Source organism: Lynx rufus, unplaced genomic scaffold (assembly GCF_022079265.1).
Source record: "Lynx rufus isolate CCGP_SWC_20201006 ecotype Redwood Valley unplaced genomic scaffold, mLynRuf1.p SCAF_10, whole genome shotgun sequence".
In the NCBI taxonomy this organism is placed as follows: domain Eukaryota; kingdom Metazoa; phylum Chordata; class Mammalia; order Carnivora; family Felidae; genus Lynx; species Lynx rufus.
This window is the reverse complement of record NW_025814824.1, coordinates 11,457,256-11,475,546: the sequence shown is the minus strand read 5'-3', so window position 1 is coordinate 11,475,546 and position 18,291 is coordinate 11,457,256. Positions and strand designations below refer to the sequence as shown.

Here is an 18,291-nt window from a genome sequence, read left to right as displayed (position 1 = left end):
AATTCAGGTGTGGACACATCCCGGCACTAATCGACACTTTTCAAAGGATTTTAAAAAGACTGATAGAATGACCATTGCTAGCTGAAGTATTTACGGCTTATTTAAGCGCAGATAGGTAAGGCACAGAGTCAAAATGGACAAAACAGGCCATTGTGCCTTAACACAAAAATGATTCACAGATTAAAAAAAAAAAAAACCGATGTGAATTTTAAGTTTAATATTCAACTCATTTTCTTTCCAGGCTATTTGGATTAGGTTTTAAAACCGAGCAGGCCAGAAGAGACGTAGAATCATGTTTGTTTATTTTAGGGTTGGGGGCGGTGGGGGGGGCGGGTAGGATACTGATTCCCAGGAGTTCACAGGCTAGAGGTTTCTGTTTAGCACCTCTGGGCCTTTTTTGGCCCCTTTTCCTTATGATTCCCCTAAAGCGGTGGTTAAGATCGGAGACACGTCTTTGGCTTCTTTTCTATCTCCAGGCTAAAACCAGAAATGCCCAGAGGAACAGGCAGGAGACATCAGAGGTGAGCGAATCAGGGTCCAGGCTTCCCCCCTCTAGCGGATAAATGCCAAAGGCAACAGAGCCAAGAGGGGCCCAGACTAGTGATTTTTCAAAAGGGGATTTTAGTGAAACGACTTGATTTTTATTATTATTTTTTCAAGTTTATTTATTTTGAGAGAGAGCGAGTGAGAGCGGGGTAGGGGCAGAGAGAGGGGGGAGAGAGAGAGAGAATCCCAAGCAGGCTCTGCACTCTCAGCAGAGAACCCGATTCAGGGCTTGATCTCACGAACCGTGAGACCACGACCTGAGCCAAAACCAAGAGTTGGACGCTTAACCGACTGAGCCACCGAGGCGCCCCAAAACTGCTTGATTTTTAAATGTTAGCTTATTTTAAAAACATTCAGGGATCACCAAAATGCTTTCGCTAGCTTGCGTTCTGTTGGCAGGGCACCTGCTTGACTGCGGCCAAGGCTGTGGGGCTATCGGTGGGCCCGTTCAGTGGCATTATCCAGGAGCGATTTCCTGATGTCCAGCCCAGAGCCTTTTCAGGGACTTTGCAAGCACCTAATTCCCCGTATCAAATCCCTTTCTGTCTAAGACAGAGTGGTTTCTCGTTGCCACCTGACCGCTAAGCATATCAAAATGCAAGTTGGAGATACCATGCCAAAGAAAGTTTATCTCCAACAGTTCACTTCAAAAAAAGAAAGGCAAAAATATCACAGATAACACTGTTTTCCCCATCCAACATATGATAACCGGCATCCTCATAAGTGAAAGTACCAAGAATTATACTACAGCCCTGGAGCCTGCAGAGGTAGCTTGCAAAGCTGGCTAGGAAGGAGACAGTTCCAGACGCTGGGGGAACTTTATGAATACCCAAGAATTGAATACTTCTGGCCAAGATACTGCATACTTACTCACAACTAGTGCCACCAAAACAAACAAACAAACAAACAAACAAACAAACAAACAAACAAACCCACAAGCAAAAAACCCTTTTGTATTTGTGCTGAAAATTCTAGTAAATTAATAGCATATCCAATTACGTGACCCTGATAATGAGAACAGTAGCAAACATAAGAAACCACCATGCCTTGGGGCGCCTGGGTGGCTCAGTTGGTTAAGCTTTCGACTTCGGCTCAGGTCATGATCTCACGGTCTGTGAGTTCGAGCCCCGCGTTGAGCTCTGTGCTGACAGCTCAGAGCCTGGAGCCTGCTTCAGATTCTGTGTCTCCCTCTCTCTCTGACCCTACCCCGTTCATGCTCTGTCTCTCTCTGTCTGAAAAATAAACGTTAAAAAAAATAAAAAAAAAAAAAGAAACCACCAGGCCTTCATGTGGAATTGTTTTTTGACCTTGCAAGGAGCTTCCTGTGACTTTCCAGCCATTTTTTTGAGCTGCTATTTCTATGTGAGAGCAAAACAATGGTGTTTAGCTATACCACACAGATGGGAAAGCTGTCGCTTGACTAATTTACGTCACAAATTTGAACATTCAGGTACACATTACCGCTAGGTCACTTTAAATTCTTCTAACCCAGGGAAGCGAACCAAATTTCTTTTACAGTTTAGATGAGTTGAGTAATTTATAATGGAGCCTTATTTGTTGGCTTTTCCGCCCGAGCAATCTAAACTGAAGCCCTACTAAGACTGAAGGCTCACCCTGCCATTCATTCCACTTCTCCAGACCAAGACTGGTTGCCTCACCCACTATCCCCCAACCGGTATCTAGCGGAGAGAGCAGCAAACAGCAAGAGGGAAGAAATTTCTACGGAAGCTCCAATTACCAAACCTTAACTTCCAGACCAAGCTGGAATCTACAAATACGCGTATGTTAAAAAGGAGCCTACCATAAGGAGTCCTCGTTCTGGAAGTGAGCCAAGCTGCAACCGTGGAGGTGGAAAATGACTTGTGCCAGAAGGACTTTACCTGCACGAATCCAATCTTGGTTCTCAAGAGCCAGATTTTTGACAAGAGCCAGTTCAACATTTAACAGGTAATTATCATGAACATATACAGAGCAGTCCCTGTCCAGCAACCGAAGCTAGTTACAAAATTGTATACACAGAGGTGCCTGGGTGGCTCAGTCCGTAAAGTGACCGACTTTGGCTCAGGTCATGACCTCGCAGTTTGTGAGTTCGAGCCCCGTGTCACGCTCTGAGGTGACAGCTCCGAGCCTGGAGCCTGCTTCAGATTCTGCGTCTCCCTCTCTCTCTCTGCCTCTCCCCTGCTTGTACACTGTCTCTCTCTCTCTAAAAAAAAAATAAACATTAAAAAAATTTAAAAAACCAAAATTGCATATATAGAAAGAGAAAAATCAATCAGCTATGCCCATAGGCAACATTGTGATCTTTTTGTAAAGACATCATCTCCTATTACTAGAATCAATATTTGACAATGTTTTGTTTAAAAAGCCAAAGTATCGAGGGGCGCCTGGGTAGCTGACTCAGTTAAGCGTCTGACTCTGGATTTCGACTCAGGTCGTGGGATTGAGCCCTGCATTCGGATCTGTGCAGAACGTGGAGCCTGCCGAAGATTCTCTCTCTTTCCCTCTGCCCCTCCCCCCTCACACGCTCCCTCTAAATATAAACAGAGAAAGAAATAAAAATAAAAAGCCAAAGTATTTAATAACTAAGTGACTCTCTATTTAGGAAATAATAGTACCAACCCCCCCCCCCCACTGAAACACTAAATCATTGCATGTTGGAGAGTCACTGTATTAGTTTTCGATTGCTGCTATAAGAAATTATCACAAACTTATGGCTTAAAACAACACAACTTATTCTCTCACAGCTCTGGTCAGAAATCCTGAAATTCAACATGTTGGAAGATCTGTCTTCCTCGGTGAAGGCTCTAAGGGGGCACCTGTTTCCTAGCCTTTTCTGGTTTCTAGAGGCTGCTGGCTTCCCTGGGCTCACTGCCCTGTCCTCCGCCTTTTGAAGCCAGTGGCTTGGTGCCTTCTAACATCTCTCTCTCTTCCCTCTGCTTCTGCAATTCTCTTTATCGGACCCTAACCTTTCTGTCTTCCCCTTACAAAGACCCTGTGCATAACTGAATTTTACTGCTTGAGGACAGACTGGCATACAGTTAAGGATTTTTAGGGAGGATACATTTAATGTAAAGGCTCTCAGCCTCCTAGTGGATTTTGAATTCTGTGTGACTCAGTGATCCAGGAAAAAACAGAAGCATAAAGTTGCCTACCACTGTAGTGTTAATAAAACAATATTAAAAAAAAAGACCATACGATTTCATTGAGACAACCTTAATAATTGAAGATACACTTCCCACCTCGGATCTTTAACTTAAACACATTGGCAAAGTCCCTTTTGCTCTATAAGGTAACATATAAGGCACAGGTTCCAGGGATTAGGATGGCGACAACTTTGGGGGCAGTTATTGTTTCTACCATGGCCACTAAGGTCACTCGAACCAAAAGAGAATATTCAAATATCTTTGCAGCTATGTGCAATATTAACCAAGAACACCCGCTTAAAAAATCCGTTCATAAGAAACGGTGAAATGATGAAATGATGAAACATCCATCTTCTTCCCGAGAACTGAGTACCTAATGTCTATAGGACATAATGATTAACTGTGAAGAAACACAAGGAGGGTTTTCCCCTAGAGGTGCTTCTTGACATAGTAAACATCAAGCATGTTTTCACTTCCTCTCACTTACAGGGGAGGTGACGGTCACACCCTGGTTGTCAGGGAGAGCATGTGCTTGTTCAGAGATACCCGTGTAACTGTGGCACTAACGGGGTAACAGCCAGACGGTAACGTGATCGCGCGAAGTCTTACCTGTTTGAATAGAGCGTAGTCCTGTCGTGTGGACAATGTTCATTGACATATAAGGAAGAAGAAGAAATCGTGGTTGCCAAGGAAGCAGCTTCAAAGAGTGAAGGAGTGCTAGGCACCAGGTCCGGCCTGTGTCGGGATCCCAGGGCTGGGTGACAAAAGCAGAACAGAGACTCATGAATCTCAGTAGCAAATGCACTGGAGTCGAGTCAAAAGCACTCATTTCGCAGATCAGGCTGCGAGTTAAATGATGAATTCACCTCGCCCGCCTGAACTACAGCAGACCCGTAAGACAGCTCCTTGCAAACAGGTTAAACAGAAAGGGGACTGCATTAATTTACAAAACGGCTTATGGAAATGACATTATGAATGTTCTTTGAAAAACCCAAGAAAGTGATTTACTGTTTCAAAAGATGACATCAAAAGCTCGTAGGAGCTTAAGGAGATAATGTGACGGATTAACAGGATGATTGGCCAATGTAGAAACACACAGGGCACCTGCTCTCCCTCCCTGGGATATGCACGTATCTATCCTCCTCAATTTAGATCTAAATACTCAGACTTTTTAACAGCCGGGAAACACATGCTTCCCAGACCATTTTTAATCATCCTAACCTAAACTTTGGACAAATTTGTATCCCTTAACCGCCCAGCCTGGTAGAGACAGTGCTTTAATGACAGGTCAGTCACACAGAACAGAGTTGCTTTAAAAACAGAACACTGTGCGGGGCACCTGGGTGGCTCAGTCGGTTAAGTGTGCAACTTCAGCTCAGGTCATGATCTCATGATTCATGGGTTTGTGCCCTGCGTGGGGCTCTGTGCTGACAGCTCAGAGCCTGGAGCCTGCTTCGGATTCTGTGTCTCCTTCTCTCTCTGTCCCTCCCCTGCTCATGCTCTCTCAAAAATAAATAAATGCTAAAAAATTAAAAAAACTGTGGACATAACAGTTATGGACAAATCCTGGTCCTTAAACTTTTATAACTAGGCTCACACTGATTTTTTTCTAACCTAGGGAGACATCATTATTATTATTATTGTTATTATTATTTTTTGAGAAAGAAAGAGACAATGGGTGATTTTTTTTAACCTAGGGAGACATCATCATCATCATTATTATTATTTCTTGAGAAAAATAGAGAGAGAGAATGGGTGATTTTTTTTAACCTAGGGAGACATTATTATTATTATTATTATTATTTTTTGAGAAAAATAGAAAGAGAGAGAGAATGGGTGGCAGAGAGGCAGAGGGAGAGAGGGACCATCTTAAGCAGGCTCCACACTTAGCACGAAGCCTGACACGGGGCTTGATCCCATGACCCTGGGGTCAGGACTTGAGCCAAAATTGAGAGTCAGACACTCAACTGACTGAGCCACTCAGGCACCCCAATATTTCATTTTTAAATTTTTATGAAGATATAATTGACATATAACACTGTATTAATTTTAAGAGTCCAACGTGATGATTTGATAAACATGTATATTGTGAGATGATCTCATCATGGTCTAGTGAACATCCATCACCACATAGTAGTTACAATACAACACTTTTTTTTTTCTTGTAATGAGAATTTTTAGGATCTAGTCTCTTAGCAACTTTCAAATATACAACAGACTGTTGTTAACCAGCATCACCATGTGTACCTAGATTCTTTTTCATCATTCCCCCAAGCTAAACCAAGACAGGCGATAATAAATACGACGTAACTTTAAAGTGTTTCTGGGATCCCTTCACTGGCACGACGGGCTCAAAATTATGCATGTTTAGGAAGCGTACGCATGGAAAATGGTCCTAATAGGCACTATCGCATGAGTGTGAGGTTTTAGATGTGGGGTTTGAAGAGGGGGAGATGAAAGGATGGAGGGAGGCACAGAGGGAAAGGGGGTAGGCACAGAAGGGCTGGACTCTGGACCAGGAGACCGGACACACTTTAAAATATGTGAGATGGTGGCAATGCCAGCTGGTGCAGCCACTCTGGAAAAGAGTATGGAGGTTCCTCAAAAAGCTAAAAATAGAACTACCCTACAACCCAGCAATTGCACTACTAGGCATTTACCCACAGGATACAGGTGTGCTGTTTCGAAGGGACACATGCACCCCCACGTTTATAGCAGCACCATCGACAATAGCCAAAGTATGGAAAGAGCCCAAATGTCCATCATCGATGGATGAATGGATAAAGAAGATGTGGGACACACACACACACACACACACACACAGGAGTATTACTCGGCAATCAAAAAGAATGGAACCTTGCCATTTGCAACTATGTGGATGGAACTGGAGGGTATTATGCTAAGCGAAATTAGTTGGAGAAAGACAAATATCATATGACTTCACTCATAGGAGGACTTGAAGAGACAAAACATGAACAGATCGGAAGGGAAACAAAAATAATACAAAAACAGGGAGGGGGACAAAACAGAAGAGACTCATAAATCTGGAGAACAAACTGAGGGTCACTGCAGGGGGTGGGGGAGGGGGGATGGGCTAGATGGGTCAGGGGCAATAAGGAATCTACTCCTGAAATCATTGTTGCACTAGGTGCTAACTAATTTGGATGTAAATTAAAAAAAAAAAAAAATAAAATAAAATAAAATAAAATAAAATAAAATAAAATAAAATAAAATAAAATAAAATAAAATAAAATAAAAATAAAATAAAGTAAAACGTGTGAGACGGTACATCTCTGCCTCCTATTCTGGTCAAAATAAAGAATTACCACGATGAGTAACAGATGGTAACAGACTGTATAAACACGCAAGTACCCCAAGCACTCAACATGCAAAAATTAGAGAGGCCTTCAATGTTATAGGACAACTGACTAGTGACCTTTAATATGCTTGATCCCACCTTCTCATTCAATATAGAGGAAAACACTGAACCTCTCAATAACATTGAAAAGTGGGTTGGAAAAACCACTGCCCATCAGATTTGAAAGGATTGCTACTCAATATAAGGCAGATGGGGCTGGACTGAAAAGAGCTCATCAAGACTCCAGTTTTGGGGGCACCCAGCTTGACTTCATCAACCAGAGGTTGTTTGAGCGATCTGTCCAGCAACTTGGGCCAGACACTGGTGAGCCCCAATCTCTTAGGAGCAGCTCTTTAAAACAGAGAACTATCTCCTCAAGCTCCTATATCCTTCAGTTTTTTTAAGAAACTAACATGGTAGACAGAATTCTAGGATGATCCCCAGGGATATGTATGCTTGAACCATCTCCCTTTGAGTGGGGGTCATATCAGTGAATGTGATTTGGCTTCTGTAATTATATATTTGACACCGCAAAAGGAATTATGCAGGTGTAATTAGGTTACTAATTCCTTAACTCCAGCTTAGAGGATATTATCCAGATGGGCCTGGCCTCATCACTTGAGCTCCCTTTTTTTTTCTTATTATTTATGTTGAGTGAGAGAGTGTGTGCAAGCAGGGGAAGGGTAGAGAGGACCGGAGAGAATCCCAAGCAGGCTCTGTACTACCAGCACATAGCCCGACGTGGGGCTCGATCTCACGAGATCATGACCTGAGCTGAAGTCAAGAGTCAGACGCTTAACAGACTGAGTCACCCAGGCGCCTTTTCACTTGAGCCTTTTAAATGTGTGTCTGGCAGTCAGGGATTGGAAGTGAGAGAAGGAGTCACTTGTACAAAATTCTCTGTTTGAAGATGGGAGGGGGCTGCCTGGCAAGGTATGTGCACGGTCTCGAGGGGCCGGATGTGGCCCACAGCTATCAGACAGGCAGGCATGGGGTCCGCAGGGATGCCAATTCTGCCCACAGGATGACCTTGGAGGATTTCTTTCCCAACACCTCCAGATGAGAACGCGGCCCAGCTGATGCCTTCAGGTCCCTGATAAACGGTGCCCAGAGAATCCAGGGGAGCCTTTCCAGACTTCTCACTTACACAACTGTGAGCTAATAACTGGAGGTTGTATTAAGCGGCTGGCTTTCTGGTAATTTGTTACATGGCCCCAGAAAACTAATACAACCAAGATATGCTGACAGTGGCACAGAAGAGACGATTAATAACTAGAGGCAATTTGGTGCACTATGAAAATGGAAGGCCCCAAGTACACAGCATGATAAAAACTTTGTAGAAAGAACTGTCCGGATAAATTCATTTAGATATGAAACAGTGGGTCCAAGAGCTCAGCTGAAGAAAAGCACAACATGTGCCCTACTTCCAATGTTTCATCCAGACTTTCTGGATGTTATGTAGTGTATGTATTATACCCCTTTCCTCCCCCCAGACTGACAACTAGACTTGTTGCTTTGACTTCAGAAGTCATATGGTGCATCCTATTTGAAAGATTATGGGGCGCCGGGGGGCTCAGTCAGTTGCACATCCGACTTCAGCTCAGGTCATGATGTCGCGGTTCGTGAGTTCGAGCCCTGTGCTGACATCTCGGAGCCTGGAGCCTGCTTTGCAGTCTGTGCCTCCTTCTCTGTCTGCCCCTCCCCCGCTCAGGCTCTGTCTCTCTCAAAAATAAACATTAAAAAAAATAAAAAAAGATGAACTAATACAGTTTAAAAATCCATTAATCCTATTTCCCAGACTGTAGACACCTTACAGTTTTCTGTGTGCTCTAAGAAGACCAGCAGTGTGGGAGGGACAGTGCTGGCGCAGAGGTGCTTAGGAAAAGGGAGTCACAGCTGCCACAAACTGCAGCCATCCAGCCAGAGACAGGAGCAAGCGCGTTTCATTAACTCTTTTGTCGATATCACTATATCTGGGTCTGAGCTGGTTTCTAGGGAGATGAGAAAAGAAAGAATCCCCGCGTGGAACATGTGGGTAAGTGCTGCAGGAGGGGAGAAGGAGTATCACCCTGTCCTAGTGACTCTGAGGAAAAGAAAACCCCGAGAAGAGAGTTAATCTTTAAAAAAAATTTTTTAAATGTTTATTTGTGAGAGAGAGAGAGAGAGCAAGACAGAGTGTGAGCAGGAGAGGGCAGAGAGAGAAGGAGGCAGAGAATTGGAAGCAGGCTCCAGGCTGTGAGCTGTCAGCACAGAGCCCCAGGCAGGGCTCGAACTCACAAACCATGAGATTATGACCTGAGCCGAAGTCAGAGGCTCAACCGACTAAGCCACCCAGGCGCCCCTGGAGAGCTAATCTAAGTAGAAGAAATTTTCAGGAATTGCTGGGATTCCCAGAAGAATACATAGATTAAAAAAAGTCGAAACTGTCACTTCCTCTTTAACAATTAGAAAAGGAAAACACCTAATCAATTCAAGGAGACAGACAAAAAAGTACGTGATAAAATTCAATACCCATTCCTGATAAAAACTTTTAGCAAACCAGCAATAAAAAGGTACTTCCTTGACCCGATTATGGGTATCCACTACAGCAAACTTCTTTCTCAACAGTGAAATGTGAGAAGCCTTCCCTTTAAAATCAGGACAAGGCAAGGCCGCCCAGTCACCGCTGTACCAGGAGTTCTAGCTAGCAAGTGACAAAGGAACGAGCAAAGAGGTGAGGTCTAACACTGCAGCAACAAACCGCCAGAAAACCCACATCTTCAAAAGATACCCTTTGGAAAGATAGAAAATACAGGTCTACATCTTTACCCATTTGAGAAGAAATCTAACAAAAGGTAGGGATATATGACAAGCAAGAGGAAAGTTCTAAAACTTTTATTAAATTCATTAAAGACCTAAATAAGTTGGTAATTCATTGTTACAGTGCGTGTATATGTATATGTGTGTACATATAAGCATATAATGTGTATGTTTGAAACACACACACACACACACACACACACACACACACACATATTATACACATGCACAGAACAAGGTCCAAGTGGTAAAAACACAAAGATGTTCATATGTGTCACCTCCAGGTAGTGGGGTGACTGATCCTTATTTCTGAATATCTTAGTGTATTTCTAACATTTTTTACCTTAAGCCATATATTATATTGTTTACGTGTTTAAAAAATTTATAGTAAGCGAGTCATACTATAAGTATCCTTTAGAAAATTCATTAACACAATTTGTGTCTTTTTTTTTTTTTTAAAGTAAGCTCTATGCCTAATATGGGGCTTGAACTCATGATTAAGAGTGGCAAGTTCTACCTACTGTGCCAGGCAGGTGCCCCCAGGTCTTGTTTCTGAGAACAGGTATGTTCTAATGTTTTTTAAAAAAAATTTTTTTAACGTGTATTTACTTTTGAGAGACAGACACACAGACAGAACCTGCACAGGGGAGGGGCAGGGAGAGAGGGAGACACAGAATCCGAAGCAGGCTCCCGGCTCCGAGCTGTCAGCCCAGAGCCCGACGCGGGGCTCGAACTCAGAGCTGTGAGCGAGCTCATGACCTGAACTCAAGTTGGACGCTCAACCGCCTGAGCCACCAGGTGCCCCTCTAATGTTCTATTGTGAATCCACATCAACTATATAAATAAATCAGAAGAACTCCTCCCCCCCCCTTTTTTTTTTAAGTTGAATGTCTTTACCTTCCTCGTCAAGGCTGCTGAAACTCTGCCCCTCGGTCAGCAGATCCCGCTTCTCATCCTTCCATTCCTGGCTAATTGAGGACACGATCTCTTGGGAGGTTGCCTTCAGGGCAGCAATGGAGTTGCACCGTTTTTTAGAAGGTGACGCCTTCAAAGCTAGACAGGAAGGACAAAGGAGTGACAAAGAAAGATACTTACTGTAAAAGCACATTAATATTTTTAATTAAGGTTTTATTTATTAACTTATTAGTCATTATTTGAGGAGAAATAAAACAAGAAACTTTGTTTTACATACACAAGGAAAGGGAGACAAAACTGTTGGCGTTTGGGCAATTTTTTTTGTCTGCAGTGACTTGACTTCGATTACAAGGGCCTAGAGTCCATGCAAACTGGAATACATCTCCAGATTTTGAAGTTAAGTCTCACCCGAGGTGAAATTCAAATGTTTTGAGGCTAAAGGAGTATTTTTCTGCCTCCAAGCAATGTTTTCCTAGTGCTAGGAGGAGGTCGGGTGGGTTGGTAAACACAGATGGTAAAGCAAGGAGAATTCTCATGACCCCGGTTTTATTAACTTGGGACTAGGAATTTCTAAACATGCCAATGTTTAATCGTATACTCAGGAAGCCTAATTTAGTCAAGTTACTTTGGGTTGCTTTTTTCTTTTAAGTGACTTTCCAGTGAAACTTCCTGCCCTCTGGGTCTTTTCGAGGTCACGGCTATATCAGATGTACCGTTCACTCCTGACTTTTGTCCAAACAGCATTCTACAACTTCAGAAGTGTGTTGGGAACCCGAACCAGGGCAAATGGACTTCGCTATCCATCCTGCTCGCTGAAGGCTGTGCCTGTACTTCGGCTACGTCACTGGGAGCTGTTTTAGCCGCAGCCACACCATCCCCATCTCTGTTCAGTCCTTGTTCCAATAATTCTTGGCTTAATGCAGTTATTAAAGAATTTCCTTGGAGAGGAGGAAAGAAGTTGCGGCTTGTTTATGCCTTGCCTGAACTGGTTTTTGGCAGTGTCTCTCCACCTGTGGAGGTTTGCATGCAGGGGTGACCTGAGAGCTGATCCATTAGAATAATTGCGTCTGGCCTTGGGAAGCTCAGAGCTTAGATTGCAACGCTCATCTGGGGCCTGCCCGTAGGCAGCTTGCAAGAACTTAATTGGACAAGGACTTTGGGACACACAAATGGGGAAGAATGGTGGGCATTCTCTCCAGTTCTGGAGAAGGAAAAGTCTGTGTGTCTTGTGAGCAGTCTTATAACCATAATCATACGATCATCGTAATAAATAACTTTTGTAGAGGGTTTTAGGGTTTGGAGACTAACATCACACTCCGTATCTCAAATTACCCACGCGGTTGTCTGAGCCCTTTTATAGGTCCAGAAAATGAGAGCTGAAAAGCTGTAACCTGCCCAAGGTCACAGAACGAGAAAGCAGGAAACCCAAGGTGTCTTTCTTTTCTCTGAAGTTGTCTTAAGCGGTATTCATTTCTTTGCTCGCTAGCATTCTATTTCCTGGCTGACGTGAGGGGGAGAAGAGATAAAACCAGACCTGGGTTTTCTTGGAGGGGAGGAAATTTTGAATGTTTAAAAACTGATCAAAATGGATTTTATTGGAAAATAAGTGGACCAAATAAGTCACATTCACCTTGACTCCTCATCCTATGAAGACAATGGCGACACCTGCTATCTAGGTGTGAAGGGATTACGCGCACTGGCTTCTGCTTTAAGGTTCTGTCTGCTGACTTTTATGAACCTTCACCTCTTGTCTTCCAACATAGTATTTTAAAACTTTTAAGTCGGAGGATCTCAAATGTGGTTCAGGGAGTACTAGAGGCTCCTGAGACCCTCTTAGAAGGTCTTCAATGTTAAAACTATTTTCAGGGGCTCCTGGCTGGCTCAGTCAGTGGAGCTTATGACTCATGATCTTGGGGTCATGAGTTGGAGCCCCACAGGGCTGTAGAGATTACTTAAAAAAAAACAAATAAAATAACTAAAAAAACCTATTTTCATAACAATAGTAAGGCGTAATTAGCCTTTCTCACTCTCTTAGGAGTTTTCTAGATGCCACAGAACCTCTAGCTATAGACTGAATTCAGAAGCTGATGGGAGATTCTAGATGTCTCCTATTAAGCCAGAATTGGGGCTTTGAAAAAATGTAAAATAATACCACTTCTCTCAGTCAATTATTTGTTTTAGAAAATATTACTTTTCCTAATTATTACTATTATTATTATTTTAATGTTTGTTTATTTCTGAGAGAGAAAGGGCATGAGCCGACAGGAGAGCCCAATGCGGGGCTCGAACCCACGAACTGTGAGACCATGACCTGAGCCGAAGTTGGATGCTTAACCAACTAAGCCACCATGCATCCCTTCATGATTATTTTTTATGTGAAATTTTTTTACCTTTTTGTTGAAACTGACCTTTTTTACACGGAATTTTTGAAGTTGTTACTTTGTAAGAATTAATGAATATTTAAAACTTTCCTTAATTTTAAATTCTAATATGCTAAATAGTGATATACATAGCCCCACATGTGTAAATGCTTTTTCGGGGTCTTTAATCATTGAAAAGAGCGTAAAGTGGCCCTGAGGCCCAAAGATTTGAGCACTGCTTGTGGTGAGAGTGGATATACTTGTCTTGCTGCTGATGTCAGAGGAAAAGCTCTCAGGTTTTCGCCATTGGGTATGATGTTAGCTGTGGGTTTTTCATGTATGGCCTTTGTGATGTTGACGTATGTTCCCTCTGAACCTACTTTGTGGTAAGTTTTTACCATGAATGAATACTGTACTTTGTCCAGTGCGTTTTCTGCGCCTGTTGAGATGATCGTTTGGTTTTCATCCTTTTTCTTGTTAATGTATCAGATTTTTATATATTCCATTAGCATTTGTTGTGAATTTACACATGCAAACCAATGAACTACATATACGTGTGTGTGTCTGTGTGAATAAATCTATGTCTATAAGGACTAAATGTACCTTTAGAATATGACTTTTATTGTACATATTATTCCATTAGATTGTACCATAATATATTTAATACATCATATAATCTGTATAATACAGGACTGGATAGTTAGGCAGTTTCTAATTTTTTCCACAATAAGACTCTAATGATTATGGCATCAGTAAATTACTGGTAATTACATAATTATTAAGTGATCACAGCTTTTGGGAGATAAATTAGTCCAAACCTTCCACTAAAAATCTTGGAAGGATACACACCAGAAAGTCAGCAAGTAAGTGCTAAAAGTAACAAAAAAAAAATTCTAAGAACCTTACCTTGAATTTTCTTGAAAACTCTGGAATTCATAAACTTTAGAAATCTGTCAGCATAAAAGCTTGGTCGATGAACTGAAACAGTATCCTGAAAATACAAATCAGTTATCACAGTTTTATCTTGCAGTTCATTTTAAGCTAGAAGAACCATCTATTCAATCGGTTCTCTGTTAAGCCCATGTCCTTAACCAGAAGGTGTGGATGTTGAGAGCCAGAGAAGAGCAAAGTCTTGCGACCTGTGGTGCCCAAGAGTCAGGCTGCGGAAGGAGGCAAAGACAATCTGAGCAAAGACTGTGGATACTCATGATGAAACAGAGTACGAAGGGGGGCTGGGGAGGGCTAGCAAAAAGATGCTGCTTTATAAAGCAAAACATGTAATAAGTTGATTCTGATTGCACTGTGTGCCATGTGGGGCTTTTAGATTCTTTGTTTCACACGTAGGCAACGAGCACCTCAAGTCTCAGCTGAAATGAAGGAGAACGCTTTGAGTTGGGGACAAAAACTGGGGACATAGACGCCCGGGTGGCTCAGTCGGTTAAACGCCAGACTTCGGCTCAGGTCATGATCTCACGGTTTGTGGGTTTGGGCCCTGCGTCGGGCTCTGTGCTGACAGCTCAGAGCCTGGAGCCGGCTTCAGATTCTGTGTCCTCTCTCTCTGCCCCTCCCCTGCTCGTGCTCTGTCTCTCTTGCTCAAAAATAAATAAACATTACAAAAAATTAAAAAAATAACTGGGGACACAAATAAGCAAAACAACCCTAATGGAAAAATGGCATCTAGGTCAAAAAGGAGCACTGGTTTTATCTCCTAGTAAAATGGTGCAAAACACGGGGAAGATTCCGAGGGGACGCGGCTGACTGATGCCCTCCGTTATGCTGAATTATCCACTAATTAGATAGAATTGAATTGAATTAAACTGTTAACTCAATTCTCTCATGCTTGGCAGGAGTCTTCAGGACTGAAGGGGCGTTTATTACAAATCCAGGAAAGGAGATGGATGAAGAAGCGAATTCTGTATGTTTATTCAGTGATCATTTACCTGCTCTCCAAGATATACATTTCCAGAAACAAATTAATGTTCCATTTTGATTCTAAGTTTGTGGGTTCCAATAAAAAAAAAGTTCTAAAAGTTTAAATTTAGATGGTATAAAGTTCCCGCTCCAGGTGTGGAGGGAAAAACCCACACTGGACCAGGGGTCTGGAGACCTGGTTCTGGTGTTAGTTCTAACTTTAAGAAGCTGTGTGATCCAGGAGAAAGGCAGTGTTTTGGTGCCTCCGTTTTTTTTTTTTTCATCTGTGAAATAGGGAATTACATGAGGCATAAGGTAATTCTGTAATTAGCATGTAATGAAGGACAGCACAGAGGAACCTTCTTTGGCCAAGGTCCCCTAGACAGTGATGTTGCAGACGTGGTGGGAATTTCCTACTGGTTTGACGTGCGCTCCCCCAGTACTCCGGCCGCTCCTGTCTGAAGTGGACACATATTCACAACAAGAGCATAAGATATTGAGGAATATCTTATGGTGCAAGATGATTAAGACCCAGACCTTCTCTTTCCAAGAGAAGCTGGGCTGTGGTTCTCTTTTGGTACGAAGAAACATTGTTTAAAGAAGAGGCACGGTTGCAAATAAACAAAAGTGAGTCTTATTTACCGCTTAGAAGTCCACAAGTAAACAATCAACACAGAGAGTCTCTTAAAAAAAAGAAACCACCACCAAAACACGGAAGATATATTTTGACTAGACAAAGGTAGGGGCCTCTTAGATGCATCTGACCAGTTGAGTACTAGGCCATTCAGATCAGAAATCTTAGTCTGGTGACAGGGAATTAAAGTTGTCTTAGGAAACAGAAAGGGAAGGGTGTTTGCTGTTTTCCTTTCCATGTTTAAAGCATTATGCAGTCTTGGGACACCTGGGTGGCTCGGATGAACATCTGACTTTGGCTCAGGTCATGACCTCGCAGTTTGTGAGCTTGAGCCCCACATCAGTCGGGCTCCCTACTGTCAGCCCAGAGCCCACTTAAGATCCTCTGTCCCCCTCTGTCTGCCCCTCCCCTGCTTGTGCTCTCCCCAAAATAAACAAATAATTTAGAAAAGGCATTAAACAGTCTCTATTTTTGTCAGCTGGAAGGGAGAATATTAGTCCGCCATCTTGGCCTTTAAACAAAAGGAATCTTCGATTTAAATAGTAAGCCTACATTTACTTCTCAGAAGCAAACTTGTGAACCTGTTGTTTACAAGTGCATTCTGACAAAGCCCATTCCTCAGCCTGGGGACAAAATGCAGATCTTTCATGCAGAGAGGTTATTACCAGCCTTCCACAGAAGTGAGGAAGTCAGTGCTCTTTTCCAATAAAGGAAGAGAATAATCTCTATAATTTATCTTCTTTCAAAGGAAAGCAGCTGCGAACATCTTTAAAAAATGTGCGAGCAAACCTCTGCCCAATATATTCCGTGGTCAGGTTATTAACTGAGGGAGGCCGAGGCCAGTAAATGTTCCATCAGTAGCAAAAACTTCGCATGTAACATGTAGATAGGAACGTGTCTGTGTACTGAGCGGGGAGGAGGGAGAGGGGGAGGGAGAATACCTCTGGATAATTGATTGTTTTCTTTTCTTTTTTTTTTTGATTGCTATGCAACTCTGGGTCTAAGACACCCTCACACCGTTCAGTCTTAGTCACGTACATCCGTAACAACTTGTATGTAAGTTTTCACTTCTTCCGTCTTTATTGTGCTCGGCATTGTGTTGAACACTACAGTGTATTATTTTATTTAATCCCTGCATTAGCCCTATGAGGGCTATTACTATATCTCTGGTACAGATGGGAAACCAGGCCCAGGGAGGCCAAATAACAAGCAATGCGACTGGATCACACGGTGAGTAAAGTGGTGAATGCAGGGCTCACATCCAGGGCTGTGTCCCACCAAAGTCAGGCTCAGATCGCTCCACAGCTTACTCCGGTGAGAACCGAGAATCTCATTTCAATGGTCCTCCTGTTCTTCCCAGGGGCTCTGCAATCAGTCTCCCTCCCCCTTTTCTCCAGCATCCTCTTGTAAGAGGGTCCTGGAGATTTGACATAGAAACAACACATCCTTTCAGGGCACTTGGGCGGCTCAGTCGGTTAGGCAACCGACTTCGGCTCGGGTCATGATAGCAAGGCTCATGGGTTCGAGCCCCGCATCGGGCTCTGTGCTGACAGCTTAGAGCCTGAGCCTGCTTCGGATTCTGTGTCTCCCTTTCTCTCAGCCCCTCCCCCGCTGACCCTCAGTCTCTCTCTTTCGGAAATAAATGTTAAAAAAACAACAAAAAAGAGAACATCGTTTGGTCTGCTGATGTGACTTCCTACACACACGTTGAAGTCTGAGAAATTAGAGAAATATATAGTTTCACAAGGAACATGGTAAGTCACTTACCCCATCATAAACAAGCGCTTTCCAGGAATGTTCTAACTTCTTCATTAACCTAAATGTAAACAGAAACAAAAATGAGAATATAAAATCACTCCCATCTGGTGGATTTTCAAAGCCTTTTGTTGATTTACTTTGAAATAAATAAAGGCTTCTTCCCCAAATTACTTACCTATATGATTGCAGAATGTCAATAATGCCCATAAACAAAAGTAGTTTTTCTCCCTTATGGCTTTTAGCTGGAATGCCTCCCATTCTGTTGATAGGGCAAAAGAGAGAAGATTTTACAATATATTAGGAAGTGGACATAATTTCTAAAATAGACTAAATAAAAATGGACAACTTTAAGAATTCTGGACTTGCTTTCCTTTTCTCTTTCCTTTCTTTCTTTTCTTCCCCCCCCCGCCCCTGGGTAGAGTCTTCCTGGGAATCCAGAATGATGTACTTCCCACACAGGAGAGTGAAACCAGAGCTGTCACCTCTGGACAGCTGGATGAGAAGAATCCAAACAAAAAATTCTTCCTATTTTAAAACTGCAAGCACGAATTTTCAAAATATACTGAAATACTGCTTTTTATTTCATTTTTTAAAATGTTTATTTGTTTTTGAGAGGGAGAGAGAGAGAGAGAGAGAGAGAGAGCACGCGCAAGGGAGGGGCAGGGAGGGAGGGAGGCACAGAACCCGAAGCAGGCTCCAGGCTCTGAGCTGTCAGCACAGAGCCCAATGCAGGGCTCACACTCACGAACTGTGAGATCATGACCCGAGCCAAAGTCAGACGCTTAACCAACTGAGCCACCGAGGTGCCCCAAAACACTACGTTTTAAAAATGCAACACTTTTATATATCTACTGTGAGATTTTAAAT

General features: G+C 42.7%; 1 protein-coding gene across 5 annotated transcripts in view; it reads right to left on the bottom strand.

Annotated features, from left to right (window-relative positions):
* The window catches only part of PIP5K1B (phosphatidylinositol-4-phosphate 5-kinase type 1 beta), a 311,268-nt gene that overhangs the window by 70,878 nt on the left and 222,099 nt on the right, over window positions 1-18,291 (bottom strand). For all 5 annotated transcript variants that reach the window (XM_047101751.1, XM_047101745.1, XM_047101723.1 and 2 more), the window contains exons 8-12: window positions 17,600-17,683; window positions 17,434-17,482; window positions 14,028-14,112; window positions 10,744-10,899; window positions 4,299-4,443 (exon numbers count right to left, since the gene is read on the bottom strand). In XM_047101751.1, coding sequence (XP_046957707.1) covers window positions 4,299-4,443; window positions 10,744-10,899; window positions 14,028-14,112; window positions 17,434-17,482; window positions 17,600-17,683 — 519 coding nt within the window. The remainder of the gene's footprint in view (window positions 1-4,298; window positions 4,444-10,743; window positions 10,900-14,027; window positions 14,113-17,433; window positions 17,483-17,599; window positions 17,684-18,291) is intronic.